Below are 20,287 nucleotides of genomic sequence, written 5' to 3'. Positions count from 1 at the left end.
TATTCGCCTTCGGGCAGACTCCCATCCCCCAATGCAGACTATCCTAGCCACACTCCCCTGTCAGCATTCACAGACCACAGTAAGAACAGTCCCAGTTCGTCACAGTCTTATCTTCCTATAACACACAATGACACTGCTGAAGAGTAGGACGGGTTGGAAAACAAGAGTTCCATTTCATTATTCCCCCACCCCACTCCAAACTGCCAATAGCCCTGTGGGTAGGGCACTCACCTGAAATGTGTCTTTTATATCCAAGGAGGGCTATTGGCCATTCTGGGGGTGGGGTGAAAATGTCTGGGCATGTGTGTGTCTCTCCCTCTGTCAGTCCATCTTGGACTGTCAAAACTAACACATTTCCACACACAAAAAATTCAGTTTTCACTAATTTGAATTTTCCAACTAAAAAAGTTCTGTTGAAAAACACCTAGTCAGCTATACTGAGTAGGACAGGATGAAAAAAAAATGGTTGTGTGTGTGTTTGTGTGTCCAGAACCACTTAAAAGCAGTGATTACAAACATTTGATCAGAACTGGTGCTCTAGGTGCAAAGTGAGCATTTCTTTTGGAATCTAAGAATGTTGCAACTCACTGGGAGTCGGGATTCCTGAACTACAATCCTGGTTCCAACACTTCCCCATTGTATAGCTTTGGGCAAACTCATTGCTTAACTTGTGCCAGGGCTGAACCCCAGCACCTCGAGGCTTGGCAGTTCAGAGCACCAGCACCTTGGGGCTTGCTGCACCAGTTATGAATGTAAAAAATTGGCTCGAGCACCTCTTTCATTACAAATTAAGCACTGGGCAAACTACAACGTCACTGGGCTTCCATTTGCCTGAGTGTAAAATGGCTTAATGTTCCTAAATTTCTCTGAGATCTTGGACAAAAGGCACTAGGGAACTGCACATCATTCTAGATTTGCAGACATCACTGCATTGTAAAAAAGGATTCCTTTAGGTGTTTGGAGATTTTTTTAAAGAAGAACATGACTATTACAGTCTATTCTATTCTACATAGGTTTTTATACAGGGTTGATCAACAGAGTATCTGAGCACTTTCAATGTCCAATTCATGAAAGCACTTTGATAGCAAAGGAGTCACTCTCTTCCCTTCTGAGTTATGACTGTATTTGTATGGACAACAACATTAATCACTCACAGTCTTTGTTTACAGTAGGAGTTTGTAGACCATCTGAGAACGTACCTTTTCCAACCCCACTGTGTAGCCTGTGTACAGTATTTGGATATATTTATTATAATGATGTTAAGTATTATTGTGGCTATATTCTGGATTTGCTATCAATAAGAAAATGGTAAATTCCATGAATACTGATGGTGGAATAAAAAAAACAATTCAAAATTCACTTTTCAGGGTTTACAATCATATGACTTTGCATACTTTTAGACTTGCTTAGTATAAGGCTCCACACTGCTAATGTGTTTAAAATTGATGTCATAAAGCTGCTATTTAAATACACGATGTTCACTAATTTGACTGGATCTCGTTGTGGGGTTGCAATTTTTGATAGCTGTTTCTCCTATATCTGTTTATGATACACTGCAAGTAAGATCACATGAGCTTTTGGGGGAGGGGGAAGCTATCAGAATGACAACAGCCCTCAATTAAGTAAGTGTTGCAGCACTATATCTTAAAGTTATACTTGCTTTAAAATAAAAATGCCAAGAGAAAAGGTTACTTTCACAAACAGGCAGAAGATAGTTCTCAAAAAGTAGATTTCAACAGAAGTGTCACAAAAAAGCTTGAGATATAGAATCAAATAAATTAGAGATGGAAGGTCATCCAACCCATCCATCTCCTTGTCACTGGAAGACCATTCCCTATAGAATACTCATAGGCTTTGTCCAGTCTTTAAAATACCCAGTCAATTGTAATGGAGCTAGATGGCTCAAGCGATTGGAATGAATACAGTTACCATCATCACTGGTCTGAGTCCAGTAATGACTGATAGTGGTTACCAACTGAGAGCTGCTTGTTGGCCGTTGTAAACGGTAGGTGGGCTTCAGACAGGTCACAGTCGACAGAAGATCACACCACTGAAACCATCATTATAACAGATACCAATTCTCTTGGCAGGAAGATGGGGCTCAAAATGAGCATGAGACTGAATTTATTTTTGATCTATATAAGTAACTGCTCCAGATCAGGTTTTAGGCAGAGTGGCAGATCAGTTTGGAGAAATTGGGAGTGCTGCTGCCTGTGCAGTACTGGTTCTGTGAAGAGTGCATTTTCTTCTCTGGGCTAATCATAGAGCTTTTTTCCAGTAGTAAATTCAATTTTAAATTAAATGTGTGTTTTCTGTAAATGTTCTATGGGGAAAGGATAAACACAAAGTGTTTAGGCCTCCAAAGGAAGCGGGACTAGCAGCTCCAAAGCACAGTCTTCATCCATTCCTTGCATCCCCCAGAGGCCTCTCTTCAGGGGCTCGGGTGTAGGTGGGGTGAATAGGAAGATACTGGCTGGAATGGATGGATGCAAATTGTTCCTTTGGCTTAGCAGAAGTTAGTCAAAAAAGATAACATGATCATATTAACATTTCTGGCAAGTCTCACGTAAGGAACCTGGGATCGCCACATTCAGGGTTGTTATCAGGAACTGGGGGCCGGGTCCACAGCCAATGTGGAAGCAGCTATGGCCCTAGCCTCCCACAGGTGGTCCTGCCCGGTGTGGGGACATATCCCTGGGTACGGGTTTAAAAGGGGATCTTCTCAGATTGTTTCTTAGGCAGCATTCCATTCCATTTTGAATTAAAGTGGGCAAGGATTGGATGCTGCTGCAGCAAATTCTCTGGAATCCATGAGCCCCTGAATGCAAACTTCGGACCTTATATTTTAGAAATATTGCATTAGTCAGAAAAACTAAAGTGTGTTTTAGCATAACAGGTCAGGACAATAACACTTAATATCCGATTTACATTAAATATAGTATGTTTACTGAACACAAAACCAATTTTTATAGCTGTTGCTATAGCTACAATTCAAGGAAACCATAGCAACAATATTGTATTATGTACAGCCTTAATTAAGGATAGTTAAATCACGTCTCTCACTGCAATCTACTAAGTACTCCCATGTAATCTAGTTATATTTCATCTTAAAATGTTTTAGTTATTTTTTGCGAAAAATATTTCATGTCATTATGTTACTAATTCCAGCACACAATGAACTAGAAATATCCCTTTTGCTGCCGCATTCTGTTAGATGTTCACATTTCCAAGTGATATACATGCATCGCCCTTTAAAATTTGTCTATTTTGTGATAAATAGACATGTTTATGTCACCACTTACTGATTGCATAAACTTTCCTATTATGCATCAGTGATAGCTTTAACCTTAATTACTGAGTGACTACTTTCTCATAACATGCCACATTTTCCAAGTCCCATCACATTCAGTTATCCCCCAAAAGATACCAACTGCCTGAAATTTCACATGCCATAGCTCATCCCACGGTAGAGGTTTTTTTGGGGGGGAAACATGGTAAACATCAGGAAAAATATCTTAAAGTGTATGTGTAGTTCATCTTTAAACATTTTTCTCACCTTTTTGTCTTGACAGATGACTGAAATGGCATGGCATTAATGTGTTCTGTTTTGTTGCTTTACTGAAGAAGAGTGCCTTTCAGTAACTCTGGGGAGGCAGGGTACTAGAGGATGTATGCAAAGTAGTATGTAGCATGCTCCCTTGCCTCAGAATGGGAGGCTGTGGGGGAGACGGCGGGGGGGGGGGGAGGGAGGGAAGGGGAATGGAGCAGAGGGATGAATGAAGTGCAAAGAGCTATCAGAAAGGCAAAGCATAGAAGAGAATGTAGAGTGGCAGCAGACAAGACTGGGGCTCTGATGGGGTACAAGGAGACAGGGAAGTATACAGGGTGCATGCATCAAGGATGGGGGGGAGGGGCAGAGAAAGACAGACTGCTTGAAGTTGTACATTAGCAGCACACAACACCGCAAGAACATCTGAACTCTGAAGTTAGAGGGAATTAAACTCAGCACCTTGTTGGATGAGACAACATCTGTTTTAGGATTCCACCAATAAGGCAGAAGGGTATCTAATCATTTTAATATATAGGGTACAGCATATACATACATAGTCATTTATACTTCTAATGCATTCACTCTAAAATAAAAACTATTAGTCTAAAAAGGCTGTGAGTGAGTGACAAAGGCAAGCTGCAGGAAAGCTTTTCACACAGCCGACACAAAAAAATTCCCTCACACAGGGAATAATTAATTCAAGAGCAGAGTATTCACAATTAGCAAGGCATGTTCGATATCCTCCTCATCATTGTTAATTAGCAAATATTAATGTAATCTGCATGTTTGAGGGGGAAAACAATTAAAGTTACTAATTAAAAAAATCCTCCGTGGCCTCAGCTACATTGCAAATAATGTCTTGCTAATCGATTAATCAGTCACTGACTATCAGACCATTCAGTTCCATCTCCGATGTATGGGCTCATCTACATGAGATTCCCAGCACAGACACTCAAGCTTAAACTAGCAGTGTAGCCATAGTAGCATCTCAGGCTAGCTGCCCAAGCACAATCCTGCCCGACCCGCTTGGGTACATACTTGGGTGGCTGCCATGCAGTCACACTGCTATATTTAGCACACTAGCTCAAGCAGAGGTAGCGCATGTCTCTCTACCCTCACTGGGAAGGACACCTCACAATGGCAGTACCTTTGAATGTATCTTTGAAATACGTTAAGTAAACAAATCAGTAAGTGTGGAGCTACCCGTGTTTCTACATCCACATCTAACCTCTAGGCAAACGAGCTGGTTCAGGGCAACAGCAATAGGATATTAAGCCCTTCTCCTCCAAGGCTGCCGGTTTGAATCCAGTTCAGATTGGAAGTGACCAAATGATTTTGGTGGCTTATTTTACACAAGTTGGTGGCCTTCATCCCGTTCACATAGTGTCCTCATCTCAAACCCACCACCGCAGTTGGCAGTCAGCAATGTCAGGAGACAGGTGCACCTCATTAGCTGGCATGGAGAATTAACTGCCCTTTCTCCCTCAATGGGTTCCTCAATAGGTTTTAGGTTTAAGGCACACTGGGTGAAATCCCAGCCCCAGTTAAGTCAATGGCATAGCTCCTGTTGACTTCAATGAGGCCAGGATTTCACTCACTGACTCAGGAAGACTTCTTTCCTGCTGCTTGTCCTGTGTTGTTCTGTAGGCAAATGTACTCCAGGGCTCTCAATTCTGCATTCTTCATGAACACTACATTCATTACAAATGTTAAAAGCTTTTAAAAAATAACTCCCTACAAAACTACAATTTCTTGCTCTGGTTTTAACCTTTGACACTGTAATGGTGAAACAATTAACCTACCCAGTGCAGTTAGAAAACTAAATGAAAAACAGCTGCACTCACAAAGTGGAAAAAATACCTTCATTCTCAAAGAAGATATATTCAATGTACTCCGTACATGAATCTAATAATTATTACCTCCTTAAGCAAAATAAACCAAACAAAGAAAATAAGAAAATGGGACTGTAAAAGCATTTTACTGCTTGCCAGTGTAAAAAAGGAATAACGATCAGGAAGAGCTTGTAAAACAAATTCATGTTTTAATGTTATTGAATTTATTTGAATGATTTGCACTTATGCACAAATATAGGGTTACCATATTTCAGCAAGCAAAAAAGAGGACGGGAGGAGCCCTGCCCTAGCCCCGCCCCTGCCCCTCCCACTTCCCGCCCCCCCAGAACCCCCAACCCTCCCCCCGTTCCTTGTCCCCTGACTGCCCCCTCCTGGGAACCCTGCCCCTAACTGCCCCCCAGGACTCCACTCCCTATCTAAGCCTCCCTGCCTCTTGTCCCCTGACTGCCCCAACCCTTATCCACACCCCCAGCCCCAGACAGACCCCTGGGACTCCCATGCCCCATCCAACCACTCCCCACCCCCTGACAGCCCCCCCCAGAACTCCCAACCCATCTAAACCCCTCTGCTCCCTGTCCCCTGACTGCTCCGATCCCTCTCCGCACTCCTGCCCCCTGACAGCCCCCCCCAGAACTCCCAACCCATCTAAACCCCTCTGCTCCCTGTCCCCTGACTGCTCCGATCCCTCTCCCCACTCCTGCCCCCTGACAGCTCCCCCCCAGAACTCCCAGCCCCCCCCACCCCCCCGCTCCTTGTCCCCTGACTGCCCCCTCCTGGGACCCCTGCTCCTAACTGCCCTCCAGAACCCCACCCCCTACCTAAGCCTCCCTGTTCCTTGTCCCCTAACTGCCCCCTCCTAAGACCCCCCCCAACTGCCCCCCAGGACCCTACCCCCTACCTGTACCCTGACTGCCCAAAACTTTCTCCACTCCCCCCAAAAAGCCCCCCCCCCCCCGTTTCTTGACTGCCCCCTCCAGAACCTCCCTGGCCCCCTTACCCTGCTGCTCAGAACAGGGTGTTGTGCTCTGTGCGAGCCGAGCCGGACACGTGGCTGCGCTCCCCAGCACAACAAAACCCGGTCCCTGGACCTACACAGTGCTGCTGGACCGGGCTGCAGGGGAGAGCTGCCAGCTCAGAATGCAGGGCGGATCCGGCTCCTCTACAGCTGCTCTGGAGTCCAGCCCGGGACTTTCCTGCAGCCCTCCCAGCCGCTCGCTCGCTCGCTCTGCTCTGCCGGGGGAGGGGGGAAATCCCGGACATTTTGAGTGCTTTACAAATTCCCCCCGGACGCTATTTTTAGAACAAAAAGGAGGACATGTCCGGGTAAATCCGGACGAATGGTAACCCTACACAAATAGCAAACAAATTCTGAAGACAGAGTGGAGAAGATTTCAGTAAAATAAATATAATAAATAATAAATATAACTAATAATAATAATTAATACGGGAATACCTCCAAGAGTGCCAATAGCATCAGAGTCCTTAAAGTACTGGAGTTGATGTAATCTGGCATCTTGACAAGATGGCTTATCCACAAGACCCAAACCAAACATTTTGCAAATGATAAAATACCACTAGTTAAAACACCATATGATACACTGTGGAAATGAAAATCCAACAATTTTAAAAATAAACTGACATGCTGTAAACTAAATATTAATGCAATATTTAAATTAAATCCCACAAAACACTAATCTGATGCTTGCTTTCTTATTCATACACTTTTGCTGAATGGTGCCCTTCCTTCCTGCCATCTCCCAAAAAGAACTACCCAGAATTTTGAGTCCAGTTTACTGTTTTTTTTAAAGCTCTGGTTATGGAGATTACAGAGTTTAAACTATCCAAAATTTTAAAAGGTTCCTTTGGTGTTGAAAAACATTGCTTGCTTAGATTTTTCAGTGGGACATTTTCTGTCAGGACAGTTAAAACTCCTGTCTGGGGCCAGTGAAATGGGGGATTGTTGAGCACATGGTTGGCTTTGTTGTTTTTCAAATGCTTCATTTAGTTACCAAATTTATTGATCCTTTCTAGTCATCACTCTAGTAGAAGTTCTTACCTCTTGTGTTTTTACATTTATATATCCATAGTGAGTTCTGAGAGGCCGCCTTTGTTTGTCGGAAAACGGCATCCACTTTACACCAGTTTGTTCAAAGCAGTTTAGAATCAAAAGGAAGTTTACTTCATTTGTAAGGCGAACGATGACGAAGAGTAATGCTGCTAAACTTATTGCAATAATGGACTTTCTCTAAAATTGGAAAAAAAGAAAGTGTTTTACTAAAAATATAAGGATCAGTTTCAAACAACAACAAATCTATATATGCAATATCCACAGTAAGTACTCTTTCCCTTTTTCAAAGTTTTATCTGCTTGTGCTTACTGCAGGGAGTTGTAACTGCTAATGCTGCTAGATCCCAGTAAGATAGGCAACTGAATAATTTTGCATCTTAAAACTTGAATTTCAGTTGTTTTAAGAGTTTTGCCTAGGGCTGGTTGAAAAAATAAAAAATTTCTTGTGAAAAAATTCATCCCATTTTTAATCAAAATGGCAAAAATATTAACCAGCTATATAGCTGGCTGAAAAATTGGATGCATTTTACATGAAAAATTCATCTTGGAATGTCACTATAAAATCAAAATTCGGACAGTTTCAATCTGTAGTTCCCTGACATGGCATACATGACTGGTACTCCCACTTTTGCACAAAGCTGATGCACTGAAACAAAATACACAATGATATCTGTATAGGCTAAAGTGATATATGATTGTCCCTTTCTCTAAACAGATTCTGATCTCATTTATTACATGTTAATTCTAAATCATTCCAATAAAGTCAGTGGAGTTACCCTGGATTTACATACTGTAACTGAAATCAGAATCTGACCCTTCCATTCCTTAGAAAAAGCGGGCCAGACTTTCTGCTTCTTTCCAGGCTCACAGATTTACAAAGTGAGCCCTTATTACCAAGGACAAGTTGACCTCAATTGTTAATGATTTAAAAGGTCTCTTGAGTGTCCACTTAAACCCTGATATTCACCTCTAATCCACCTAAACTTGAACCTACCTAGTCTTCTAACCAGGAAAACGTATTAATTACAGCTGCAGGATGGTGACACATTTCAACATAATGACTTAACATATAACTTGATGAGTCCTGCACTTTTAACAAGAGCATAGAAATTGCTTCCAAACTACACCTCTACCTCGATATAACACTGTCCTCAGGAGCCAAAAAAATCTTACTGCGTTATAGGTGAAACCGCATTATATCGAACTTGCTTTGATCCGCCAGAGTGCGCAGCCCCGCCCATCCGGAGCACTGCTTTACCGCGTTATATCAGAATTCATGTTATATCGGGTCGCGTTATATCGGGGCAGAGGTATACTTAGGGACAAAGCATGTCCAGCTAGTGCAAGTGGCTAAGGAATTTAGACACAACAGAACTATACAGTTTACAGAAAACACTGTTTTAAAGGTTTTGTTGGAGGAATATGCCATTTATAGGCTTGAGGTATTTATATATTACTCCCATTGGATTATTGCTTTACCTCGTTTGCTTCTATTTAATCACTCTATTGAAACTAATTCCATCACTGTAAACAGCCGTATTAATGGAGCTTCAGTAAGAAGAAATAAATCAAGCCCTTTGAGACGGTATAGTGTTTAAAGTACATATTATCTCTTACTGATGGATGTCAAAAGCTGACTGCTAATGTCTGTATTTAATTGCAATCCAGAATAGCTGCAACTAGCACAAGTAGCATATCTGCAATGGCTATTACGTGTGGATACTAGCTGTTGTAAAGGAGAGAAGAATGAGAGGGCAAAAGACTCAAGTATGTAAAGATATAATCTTTTCCTGACCTGGAGTTTCATTTGACTACATACTGAGCAGTCAACAGACTGGAGAAATTAAAATTCAGTTCTGGGTAATGTTGGTGTTGTGTGTTTTTCTCCTTACACAGAAAACATTATATAAAAGAACCACATGAGCTTGGTAGGGTCTAAATAACCATGTTTATTGAATATATACAACATGCAAGGACTAGCTTAATATATATACTACCGCTCTAGTAGGGTTCTGATGGCTTCTGAACACAGTGAGCACCACTAGAGGGTTCACAGATTATATAAAGAGCTACTATCCTATTCCCATATACACTGCAGTTGGCAGTATAGTTATGGTAGGTTAATTAGATGATTTGTCATCTTGGAAAACAGTAGTTTTATGAGTAATGGGAGGCAAGACAGGTCGAGATGGGAAATCAGGGAGAAAGGAGTTACTGAGGGGAGAATGGAAACTAGGAGAGGTGCTCCCTCCAGTGATGAGTTTTAGTGAATAAAATAAGAGGCAAGTTATTCATAAACTGTTAAAAAAAAGTTAAAGCAAGCAGTCTGAAGGGCAGGAGTATAACAGAATAGCAGATCTAACTTCCAGAAACACTAAGAGCCTGTGAACGTCTCATCAACTGCATTACAAAAGATGTACATTATATTGCATCAAGTTGGCTAGCATGGGCACATGTGCCATTCCAGATGGAATAGGATGTGTTTGGTTATATATGAAAGCTTTTAACAGTTCTGAGTGGCCAGGCTGTGCAGCACAGCAATATCCAGGAAGCAATGAGAGGTATAAATTTGTTGGATTATTTACCCCATTTAGGACTTTACGCCCACTAAATAATGCAACAATTTAAAGGGGATTGCCAGAATGTATTTGAATGCATGTTTCCACTACATCTGTAAGTCTCGTTTGAAAAAACACACAGCTACAAGACATGGCATTGTATTCTATTCCACCACCAACAGATGTCACCAATAGATAGCTGTCTACCTTCCAGCTTTACTGAAGACCTTTAATCATAGATGCTGACTCCGGGGGTGCTCTGGGGCTCCAGCACCAACTGAAAAAAAACAGGGGTGCTCAGCACCCGCGGGTCCGGATTAATCTTTTGTTGGCCCTGGTGCCCAGACTGTGGCCCCAGCCCTCCATTCCACCTGCGCTCTACCCAAGGTCCTGCCCCCACTCAGCCTCTTCCCCCAAAGCCCCACCCAATGCTCCGTCCCAAGGCCCCACCCGGGCTCCACCCTTTCCGCCTAAGGCCCCACCCATGCTCCACCTCAAGGCCTCACCCCTGCTCCACCCAAGGTCTCACTTACTCTTGACCTCTTCCCATGAGACTCCACCCACACTCTGCCCCAAGGCCCTGCCCCTGCTTGGCCTCTTTATCCTGAGACCCTGCCCATGCTCCACCCCGAGGACTTGCCCCCGCATTGCCTCTTCCTCCTGAAGCCTGCCTGCTCTCCACCCTGAGGCCCCACCCCCACTTGACCTCTTCCCCGAGGCCCTGCCCACGGCTCACACAGGGGATGAGGGGGCAGAGAGGAGCACCCACCAGCAAAAACAAAAGTCAGTGACTGTATCTTTAATAACTCCTTGGAGGGGGTGTGGAAGGTTCAACCAGGTCGTGAGAATCAAGTTATCACCATTTGCAATCACCCCCAGCTGGCTTTCCTATAAATACTAAAAGGTTTCTTTAAAAAAAGTCAGAGGGAGGAATTTTTCTGCATTAGAAATGCAGAGCATGTCTTTACACAGAATATTCTACAATGTCTGGAGAAACAGTGTCATGATGACCTCACAAGAGAGCTGAAGGGATTTTTAATCAAACTATTAAATTTGGATATTTATTTTATTTTTGGTAACACACATTTAAGTTTATTTAGCTTTTTGGAGAAACGAAGCTTTTTGCTAAAGGTTCAGCATATGCATTTATTTCATTAGGGTGTGAGAACCACAAGCACCCATTCTCCGAGACATACCCTCCTACAACAAGGCTGCTAGAGAAATCAAGGAAGACCAGAACTGACAGCCCTCAGAATGGTTCTGGTTAAAAAACAAGCAGAAAAAGACCCTACCGACCTTTCAGGCTTTCTTAGGAAGAAAAAAAAGGGCACATGATCAATGCCTAAAAAATACTATGCCTGTCACTTTAAACAGAGGTATACCCCTCTAAAGAGGCTTTTTTCCAGCCACTCAGGAAACTTTTTTCATAGGTATTCCTCCTGCAGTGTCCCTTGTAAACTCCCCCTGCTAAAAAATAGACATTGTCACCTCTCCTTTCCTGAAATTTACAATTTCGAACTGGATTTCAAGGCTTTTTAAGTCACAGTGGGTCATTAAAATATGGATGGAGCCATATTTATACCTTATTGCACAATTGCTAACCTCAAATCTTATGTACATCAAAATGTTAAGCACCCGCAAAACCAATCATTTGAAATTTTGCCATACCAATACAGAATTAAATTAGCAAATTACAATAGGGAAAAATCTTGTTCCCGCTTTACTTTTCATTTCAGGTAGTTGCAAACAGCCCTTTAATAATAGAAACTTTTAGAATCTATTTCCTCTGACAGGAACGCTATCTATATGAAAATCTGTGTCAATCTATAAACTTTTCTAACTAATTTAATATAGGCATTTTGATGCACTTGGCATTTTAATTAAAAGATATCTAGTTTTAAACATGTTCCGTAGCAAGGTATAGCAGATAATACATTTTTAACAGATTCATAGCTGACTGACTTTCAAGCTATATTAATTTTCAGATGCTTTTATTCCTTTTACAACAGTGCTAGGCTTTAATCTAGCAGGGAGTTGCTAGAAGAAAATTACCATATTCGTTTACAGTGGCCAACAGGCTTTTGTTTGTTAACTTCACTCAGTAACCAAAGTAGATGCTCACTGAGGGTAAAAATTTATGTGTATGGCTACTCTGATAAAATTGGATGAACTGAAGGGATTTGAATATATGCAATGCAATACTTGTGATTACCTCAGACAGGGAAGTTGCTGGGGCACTAGCCATTTTTCTTTCTCGTTCTCTTTTTTTTTCATTCAATATCCATAATAGAATCCCAATTTTTGTTTGTTATTTCTTGGCAATCAGAATCATTCTGTCTAGGATGTATATCAAAATCAATAAGCATCATGCAGTAGGCACGATGAATCATTCCTTCTAGGCTTGAATTTATATACAGTATGTTGTTATATAATCACAGGACTGTCATACTATGTTGCTGGTTAGGATTCCGAGGAAAGCTCTGTGGAAATAAAACATGAATGATGAAACTAGTGTGTGTGTGTCTATATTTGACAGTATGGTTTGTAATGTGGTTTAACATATATAACCATTGCATTACCCACATTTTGGGGATTTACCAGTTACCGGTGTGACTCGTTAGTTTTATTTTAACAAGAATTTGACAGTTTTCTGAGTGAGGTAGAATTATTTTTCTTTTATGATCTGATAAGGAATATCGATGTGACAACAACATTTTACAGTTTCATCATTTTTGATGGATTGGTAACACATTTAAATGGATCTGTAGTATTTTGTGCTGTATACTGTTGTCTAACAGGGCTAGTAATAATTTACAGGTTTAACAAAAAAGAAAACATTTTCAGTATGACAAAGCAGTGTCACAACTTGTAGTAAATTCTACAAAGGTCTGTAGTAAGTATCTGATTTACTGTGTTCCCCACACTAACTCCTAGATCCAGAACCAACCAGTAAACCAGTAAAATTTGTCACTTGCAGAACAATATATGGAAAAGTCTCTCGAAACATTTTACAAGTAATAATAAGTCCCATAGTATTCCTGTGAGGTACAAAACTAAATGCTATTCTATCCATTTTACAGATATATAAACCAAGGCTTAAGTGACTTGCCCAAGGCCACACAGTAAATCAGCAACAAAATTCACTCCCAGTCCCCTAATCTAAGCACTAGACCAGTGCTTTCTGTCAAGACAGCTATTACTATTATTTTATCATCTGTAAAATGCCAACAGTGAGCTTGGTGCAGTACAAGACACTAATAAAGACAATTCCATGCCCCAAAGAGCAGTTTAAAATAATACATTTTGGGGAGAAATGGATTTTTATAGATCTTTTTCTATCCGCTATATTCATGAATACATGGTAACAGTGACCCTGGAAGGAAAAGTGAGAAGTAAAGATTAACATGTATGTTTGGAGTCTCTTAAATGACATGATACGGTGTAATATTGTACTGGTTTCACAATACTTACTTTTATGACTATAACAAAGAGCTCGATTTTTTTTAAATACTCCTGCACATTATACTACTTTTATTGTAGTGGTTCAGGTTTTCAAGCTTCATTTGATTTTTACTCAAGTATACCTCCAATTGAAAACAATAACGGCTACATTTACCGAATTTGTTTCATTTTGTGAACTGCTGTATGTAAAACCAGATTTATTTTATTTTGTCTTTTATAGTCTTGAGCACCTTGTTCAAGTGTCACTTTCTGTCACAAAAGTCCACAGAGTGAAATTCCTTCAGAAAAATATTTCACCACAGACCTGCTTTCCAGTCCTTCCTTCCAGCATCCATCTCTCCTTGGCATCATGCGAACAGCTACCTAGAACTGCTAATGGTCATTCAGGGACTGCTCTTCTTGAGCTCTCCAGAGATATAATTTCAACTGTAACTACTAACAAGTATAACAGGAATAACATTGGAAAATGGCAAATGCCATAACCACAAAAATGCTTACTAGTAAAGAGATTTTTTTTTAAATATACTCGCGTGTCAAAAACCACTAGCAACAAATCTATAGCTGGAGATAAATTTGCATTGCATCTAGATGTGAAAGTTTATCGGAAAACACTCAAAGAGCAACATGAGACAGCTAGTGGATTTTTGATTCCACTCCTTGGGAAGAAGAAAAAAGGACTGGGGCGAGATTGGCAGACAGCTCGGCTTTTAAGAATAGAAATTAGCAAGACAAGATGAAAGGGTATTTTTGGACCAGGATATATCTGCTGTGCTTTATTCCTGGAACATGACCAGCAGGGAAGCACTGGAGCAAGGAGCAGAAATTCCCTCATAATACTTATGTAGAAACAGAAACTCTGCAATAAAAAAAAAATATGGGCCAGACCTGTGTGTTGGCCTGGAGAACCTTTCTACCAAAAGTGGCCTCATCAGCTATTGACCCTGGGTAGAGCTTATAATACGTTGAGAAAATGTCAGCGCCATCAGGTGGCCACCAGAGGCAGAAGAAGATGCAGGCTGGAGCAGGCCTGGAAAAGAGAAGGAGCAGGAACAAGAGCTGGAGCACAGGCAGTCAGTCAGACGTACCTGTCAGTGGGAGTGCTCCCAGCCAGGTAGTGATGTTGAACAGACTGGAGAGACTGCTTCCCTTAGGATTACCTGGGTGGGTCCTTGCTCGTGGACTGGCTGAACCCTGGTTGAATGGCATGGAGCCTATCACAAGACCTGCAGAGAATTGCCTGTGATGACTGCTTTGAGCAGGGGGTTGGACTAGATGACCTCCTGAAGTCTCTTCCGACCCTAATCTTCTATGATTCTGTGACTCATCACACACTCTGGCTCAGGGATGACTCATCAGGCTTAAGCAGGCACAGGCTCAGAGGTAACTTCAACGATTACTCACCACAGTAAGCATGGATGGAATACCAGGTGGCTACCTTCAATGTCTCATCTCCTGCTCTTTTTATATATGACATTACTAAAAATTTCCGGGAGAAATATCTTGAGGCCCTTAAGGAATGAGAAACCCTTGTATATATTCTTCTGATATATTTTATCCATCTTTCTAATATCGGACCACAGATAACTGAAGACAAAAGCAGCATGAGGTTTGTTTTGCTTATCGTTTTGATCCTATGACTCTCCTTACATCAGTTGTAACAAACAACACTTCCTTCAGATGAGGAGGATTTGGGCGACAAGATGGCAAAATAATCTCTTGGGAACAGTGGAATGACGTACTGCCTTCGGGGCCAATTTTTGTCATTGTGAATGTGCAAAACTGCTGCTCAGTTGACACGTTCCCCATTTCCAAACGTTCTGTATACATAAGAGATCGCTATAATGAATGCTATATGGACTGACAAAGTGACAGAATACTGAACTCACTGGCTAAAAAAAAAGATTGCCAGGGCACTAAGTGCTTCTTTACCCTTTCATTTCCTTGGGGGTGAGATCTTGCAACAAAGATGGCTTTGAGTCCGACCTTGCATCGTGACTGTGGATGACTATCTGGAAAAGAAGGAGGAAGCTCTCTAGCCCTTACTGGTCTAGGATATTGGCTTGGTGGTTTTGAGCTGTTATGTCAGGTCAGATGCTTGCCTGAAGACTGACTACTTATATGTTAGTGAGGGTGCACTGTGACCAGTTTTGTACATTCCATGGCAGCAAGGACCCCTTTGGAGCTACTAGAGTCAGTAGCCCCTTGACATTCAAAGAAGAAAGCCTTGCCCAGCAGGCTCTGTCTTCTGTCTTGCCCTCTGTTTTATCTTTTGTCAGTTCAGCTGCATTCATGAAACAAGGTTCTGCCTCTCTCACTTTGTGAGTGGCCAACAACCTCAGGATACTCTTCTAACTCTGAAGTAAATAAAGTCCCCTGAAGTATCAAGTAGCTGGGACAGAAACGGCATCTGTCTCCTTTACAAAGCAAGAAATTTATTGCTGAAGCTGGAGCACCTCACACCTTTGCATTATCCATGAGACTAGCATGACCAAGCCATCTTGCAACAGGTGACCTGGCCAGCAGAGGCTGAGGGGAAAAAAGCTCGTGTTTAAATCCAAAAAACGGACCCACGCAAAGCAAAGAAGTAGGAATCATAGAAATATGACTGCTGGCATAGCTGAAAAACAAAATAAAGAGCATTGACCTCTGCAGAGAGCATTGGAAAATCAGTAAAACTGTCACTGCTGAGCTTTTACACAATTCTAAAGACATGATCCTTGATCTCATCTGCCTCAACTGTGCACAACTGAGGGACCCAGAAGTGAGAACTGCCATACTTGTCATTGTCCAAGGAACTGAAGATGTACAGTGATCAATCTTAAAAGCCTTGACTGTTATGTGTAGGATAATTGCTGTTATTTAAATTTAGCCCCAAATAACTAAACAACATTTAGATAACTAGATTATTGTGTTACATGCAGTATTCCTATAGGAAACACCATACATACTTAAGTAATTTTATAAAGTTATTTAATGGAAAACTGGGAAATTTTAAAGCAGAACTATAGATGGAAGAGAGATATTTGGAAAATACAACTTAAGTATAAAATGGAAGACTTATTATATTTGAAAGTTCATATGAAGGTTCTGAGCAGACTCAATTCTGCAATGTCTTCTTAAGAATTAATCTGCATTACTATTTTTCCTTATTAACCCACTGTTTTAATATGATTCAAAACCTTTTTATCAACACACTCCTGTCTTATTATGAATAGCTCCTTTGAAGACTTAAAAACCATTCCAGCTCTCCAACAACCATCTTTGTTTTTGCTCACTGCCATATTCTAGGGCAGGGGTCTCAAACACGCGGCCCGCGGGGCTCTTGAGTGTGGCCCGCCAAGCTCCCCGCGCCCCCCTCCCGCCCCTCTGCCTACCCGCGTGATTGCCCCCTGTGGCATTGCAAGCCCCGCGCCACTCTCTGAACCAGCTGGCAGCACACCCCTTCGGGCTGGGGGGGAGGGAGAAAGAGGCAGAGGGCTCCTGCATTGCCTCCTTCCAGGCACCGCCCCCCGCAGCTCCCATTGGCCGGGAACAGGGAACCGCGGCCAATGGGAGCTTCGTGGGAGGTACTTAGAGGAGTGGCAAGAGCAGCACACGCACGGAACCCTGAGCCCCCCCCCATCCCCCAGGGACTGCAGGGACACGGTTCCAGCTGCTTCCTGGAACAGAGTGGCGTGGGGCTGGGGGCCAGGGCGCTCCCTGCCTGCCTGCCCTGGCCCCGGTGCACGCCACTGCCATCCCGGAGCCACTCTAGGTAAGTGGCGCCGGGCTGGAGCTCGCACCCTGCACCCCAACCCCCTGCCCAGAGCCCCCTGCTACATCTCACACCCCTCCTGCACCCCAACCTCCTGCCACATCCCACACCCCAACCCCCTGCCCTGAGCCCCCTGCCACATCCTACACCCCAACCCCCTGCCCTGAGCCCCCTGCCGCATCCCGCACCCCTCCTGCACTCCCTGCCCTGAGCCACCTGCCGCACCCCTCACCCTCTTGCATCCCACCCACCAACTCCCTGCCCTGAGCCCCCTGCCACACCCTGCACACCACCTGCACCTCAACTCCCTGCCCTGAGCCCCGCCGCACCTTGCACCCTTTCTGCACCCCCCTGGGGGCAGCGTTGGGGTGGGGACTTCGGAGAAGGGGTTGGAATGGGGCAGGGAAGGGGTGGGAAGAGGTGGGGCAGGGGCGGGGCCTAATGGAAGGGGTGGGGTGAGGGTGGGGCCAGAGGCAGCAACGGGGGGGGGTGTCAGTGATGTGGCCCTCAGTTCAATGCACTAGTCCTCATGTGGCCCTCATGGTCATTTGAGTTTGAGACCCCTGGTCTAGGGTCACTGGTTATTTCCATACATAGAACCTTAGCTTCAGCTGATAGGCACTTGCAATCTTTTGAGTAGTCCATCAACACTGCTGACCCATGAAAATGCAACACAACCAGTCTCCTCCCAAACATAGTATGAATATGTAGTCTTCACAACTGAATCTGCATGACAAAAAAAAAACCTGCATTGCCAGAAGGGCAACCTGAACTTTTGAGCAAGATAGTCTATCAGTCTAGTATTTCATTTTAGATGCTCTGTAACTGGAATCTTTCCTGTAATTTAAAAGTGATTAGTTTACCACTTAGAATCTAACCTATTAAAATGGCAAAGAGAGACACATTTTCAAAGTTGGGCTTTAGAAATACATGCACAAGATCTGTTTTTCCCTAAAATAAGGTTGAGATCAGATCAATCCCTTCATTAGGGGTGATTTCTCTGAATTTGCTATTGATTAATTGATGTGCTCCTGCAGAACTGGGCTCAAACTTGATCAGTAGCTATAAATGTACTTTGCACAGCTATTAACATGAATTCTACGTGATGCTGCAGTAAGCAAGATGTTGTGGTACTAGGTAAAAAAAAATAGCTTCTGCAGCACAGCTGCCTTTTGCTCTGGATTAGTGCCCACTTATCAACAGTCTGACAAGCTTTCAGACACACATACAACTTGAAGAACACTTCCCTGTAAATAGAAGTGCTGGTACAAGAATTTGTGGATCTTTCAACCTGGCAAATAGTTGCTACTATTTACTGAAGACCCACCTGATTGTAGCTATTTTTCACCTGCTGAGAAACCGTTTATAGGAAAAATGCCTCCCTCTTAGTTTTAACGCTTAGCTTTCCAGAAATACCTTATTCTGTGAGCCACATGATTCCTGTATAGAAACGTGTGTTTGTGGCAGACAATGTGTTAAGAGCAAACTAACTACAGTAATTGACATCTGGTCTATATGCTCTGTCAGACGCTTGACTCGCAATTTTGTTTCTGCTGAAACTTCCATTAAGGTTCCCTTTCAAAAAGTTGAAATCTGCTACTAGAAATGGGCCTGACAGTATGTAAACCAGGGAAACACAATGCTTTTCACTTCCGTGCATACCCACTAACATTAGCAGGTACATTGTCTAAGAAGATTTTCTTTGCATGACAGTATTGGTAGGGTCTGCATTTTAGGGGTCTGACAAGAAAAATGCATTACACAGCAAAACAGATCAGACAGAAAGGTAAGAGCTGTATGTAGCAAAAAAAAAAAAAGAGAGAGAGAGCTCATGCAGTTATTAAAAGCTTAATGTGCTTCTGCACAACTATGCTGTGCTGGATAGAATATCAGACATACTCAGTCGTGTATTTATATGAACCCCAGTGCTGCTACAACTCAAGGAGCACCTTTAGCTCACCTGGTAGGAGGTCAGTGCTTTAAGAACAAGAGAATGAGAGGTCTATCTTCATTTGTGATCAAAGTCCTAGCTGGCTTCCGTGTGTACAACCACAGCAATGAAGTCTTACAAGGTGATGGATGCTGACCACTTATCTGAAGCTATGCCAAACACTGCACCGAGACACAACCCCCAGATACACTAGCTTCTGCACAGACATGCACCACCTCAGAAGAATAAAGTAAATATGGGACAAATAGACCTATAGACCTACAAAAAGAGGGGGGACATATGCATTAAAATGGGGTCACCACTCACTTTGGGGTTACGACCCACAGTTTAAGAACCTCTGTTCTAGAGGGAGAGACACAATCCGATTTTAGTCACAGATCTCATTTGGAAAAAAAAAGGAAGACAACAAAAATAATTATTATGGCTTCAAAAAGAATTGACACAGCCATTTTTTCCTCATCAGACAATCAAATTTAGTTGTCCTTGGACAAGTCATCTTTGGATAAAAACTGTTCTAGCCTAAATCACGCTTAAACAGTCCCTACTGGCATATTTCATTAGAAATGTGGGGGTACTACTTTAAAAAAAAATCTACACCAATATTATACCAGGCAAAAAAAATCTGGTGGATGTTTTGTCACTCATTGCCTAAAAGCATGTTCCACTTCTGGCATATCTGCCTGAAATATCAATGGGCAAAAATAATAATTTAAAGCCTATAAAAATGTGAGACCTAATTATAGTGAAATTGAAGCTGAGACTGGTACTTGCTTAGTTTGAAGTTACAATTTTTGTGCCATATGATTTATATCCTGCCGTTTATATTATTGAAGAGAACACTCTCATATATAGATCATTCTAAAATTTTAGTGGCTTTCATCTTGAAGGAGCCGGAAGTTTCTTCTTGCTCTTTTAAACAAAACTTAAGCTGATAAAAAAAAAAGTAGATATCAAGATCACTTCATCCATCACTTTTGAGAAAAGTGTGACAGCTCTAACTATTGCACAAAAGCAATGCACAGTAGTTTAAACCGTAAGAAGTGTAGAATTTCAAATTGCAGGGGAAATCAAGGTAGCAAGAACATGACCACC

The 20,287-nt window shown here is 42.3% G+C and overlaps 1 protein-coding gene across 7 annotated transcripts in view; it reads right to left on the bottom strand.

The window, feature by feature from the left end:
* The window catches only part of ST6GALNAC3 (ST6 N-acetylgalactosaminide alpha-2,6-sialyltransferase 3), a 312,581-nt gene that overhangs the window by 159,500 nt on the left and 132,794 nt on the right, over nucleotides 1-20,287 (bottom strand). For 6 of the 7 annotated variants that reach the window (XM_065555450.1, XM_042859064.2, XM_005302401.5 and 3 more), the window contains exon 2: nucleotides 7,460-7,648. The exons of the other annotated variant lie outside the window; for it this stretch is intronic. In XM_065555450.1, the coding sequence (XP_065411522.1) occupies nucleotides 7,460-7,648 (189 nt within the window). The remainder of the gene's footprint in view (nucleotides 1-7,459; nucleotides 7,649-20,287) is intronic. 7 annotated transcript variants of the gene reach the window in all.

The sequence above is a fragment of the Chrysemys picta genome, chromosome 8, assembly GCF_011386835.1.
Source record: "Chrysemys picta bellii isolate R12L10 chromosome 8, ASM1138683v2, whole genome shotgun sequence".
NCBI lineage: Eukaryota > Metazoa > Chordata > Testudines > Emydidae > Chrysemys > Chrysemys picta.
This window is presented reverse-complemented; position numbering and strand designations above follow the sequence as displayed.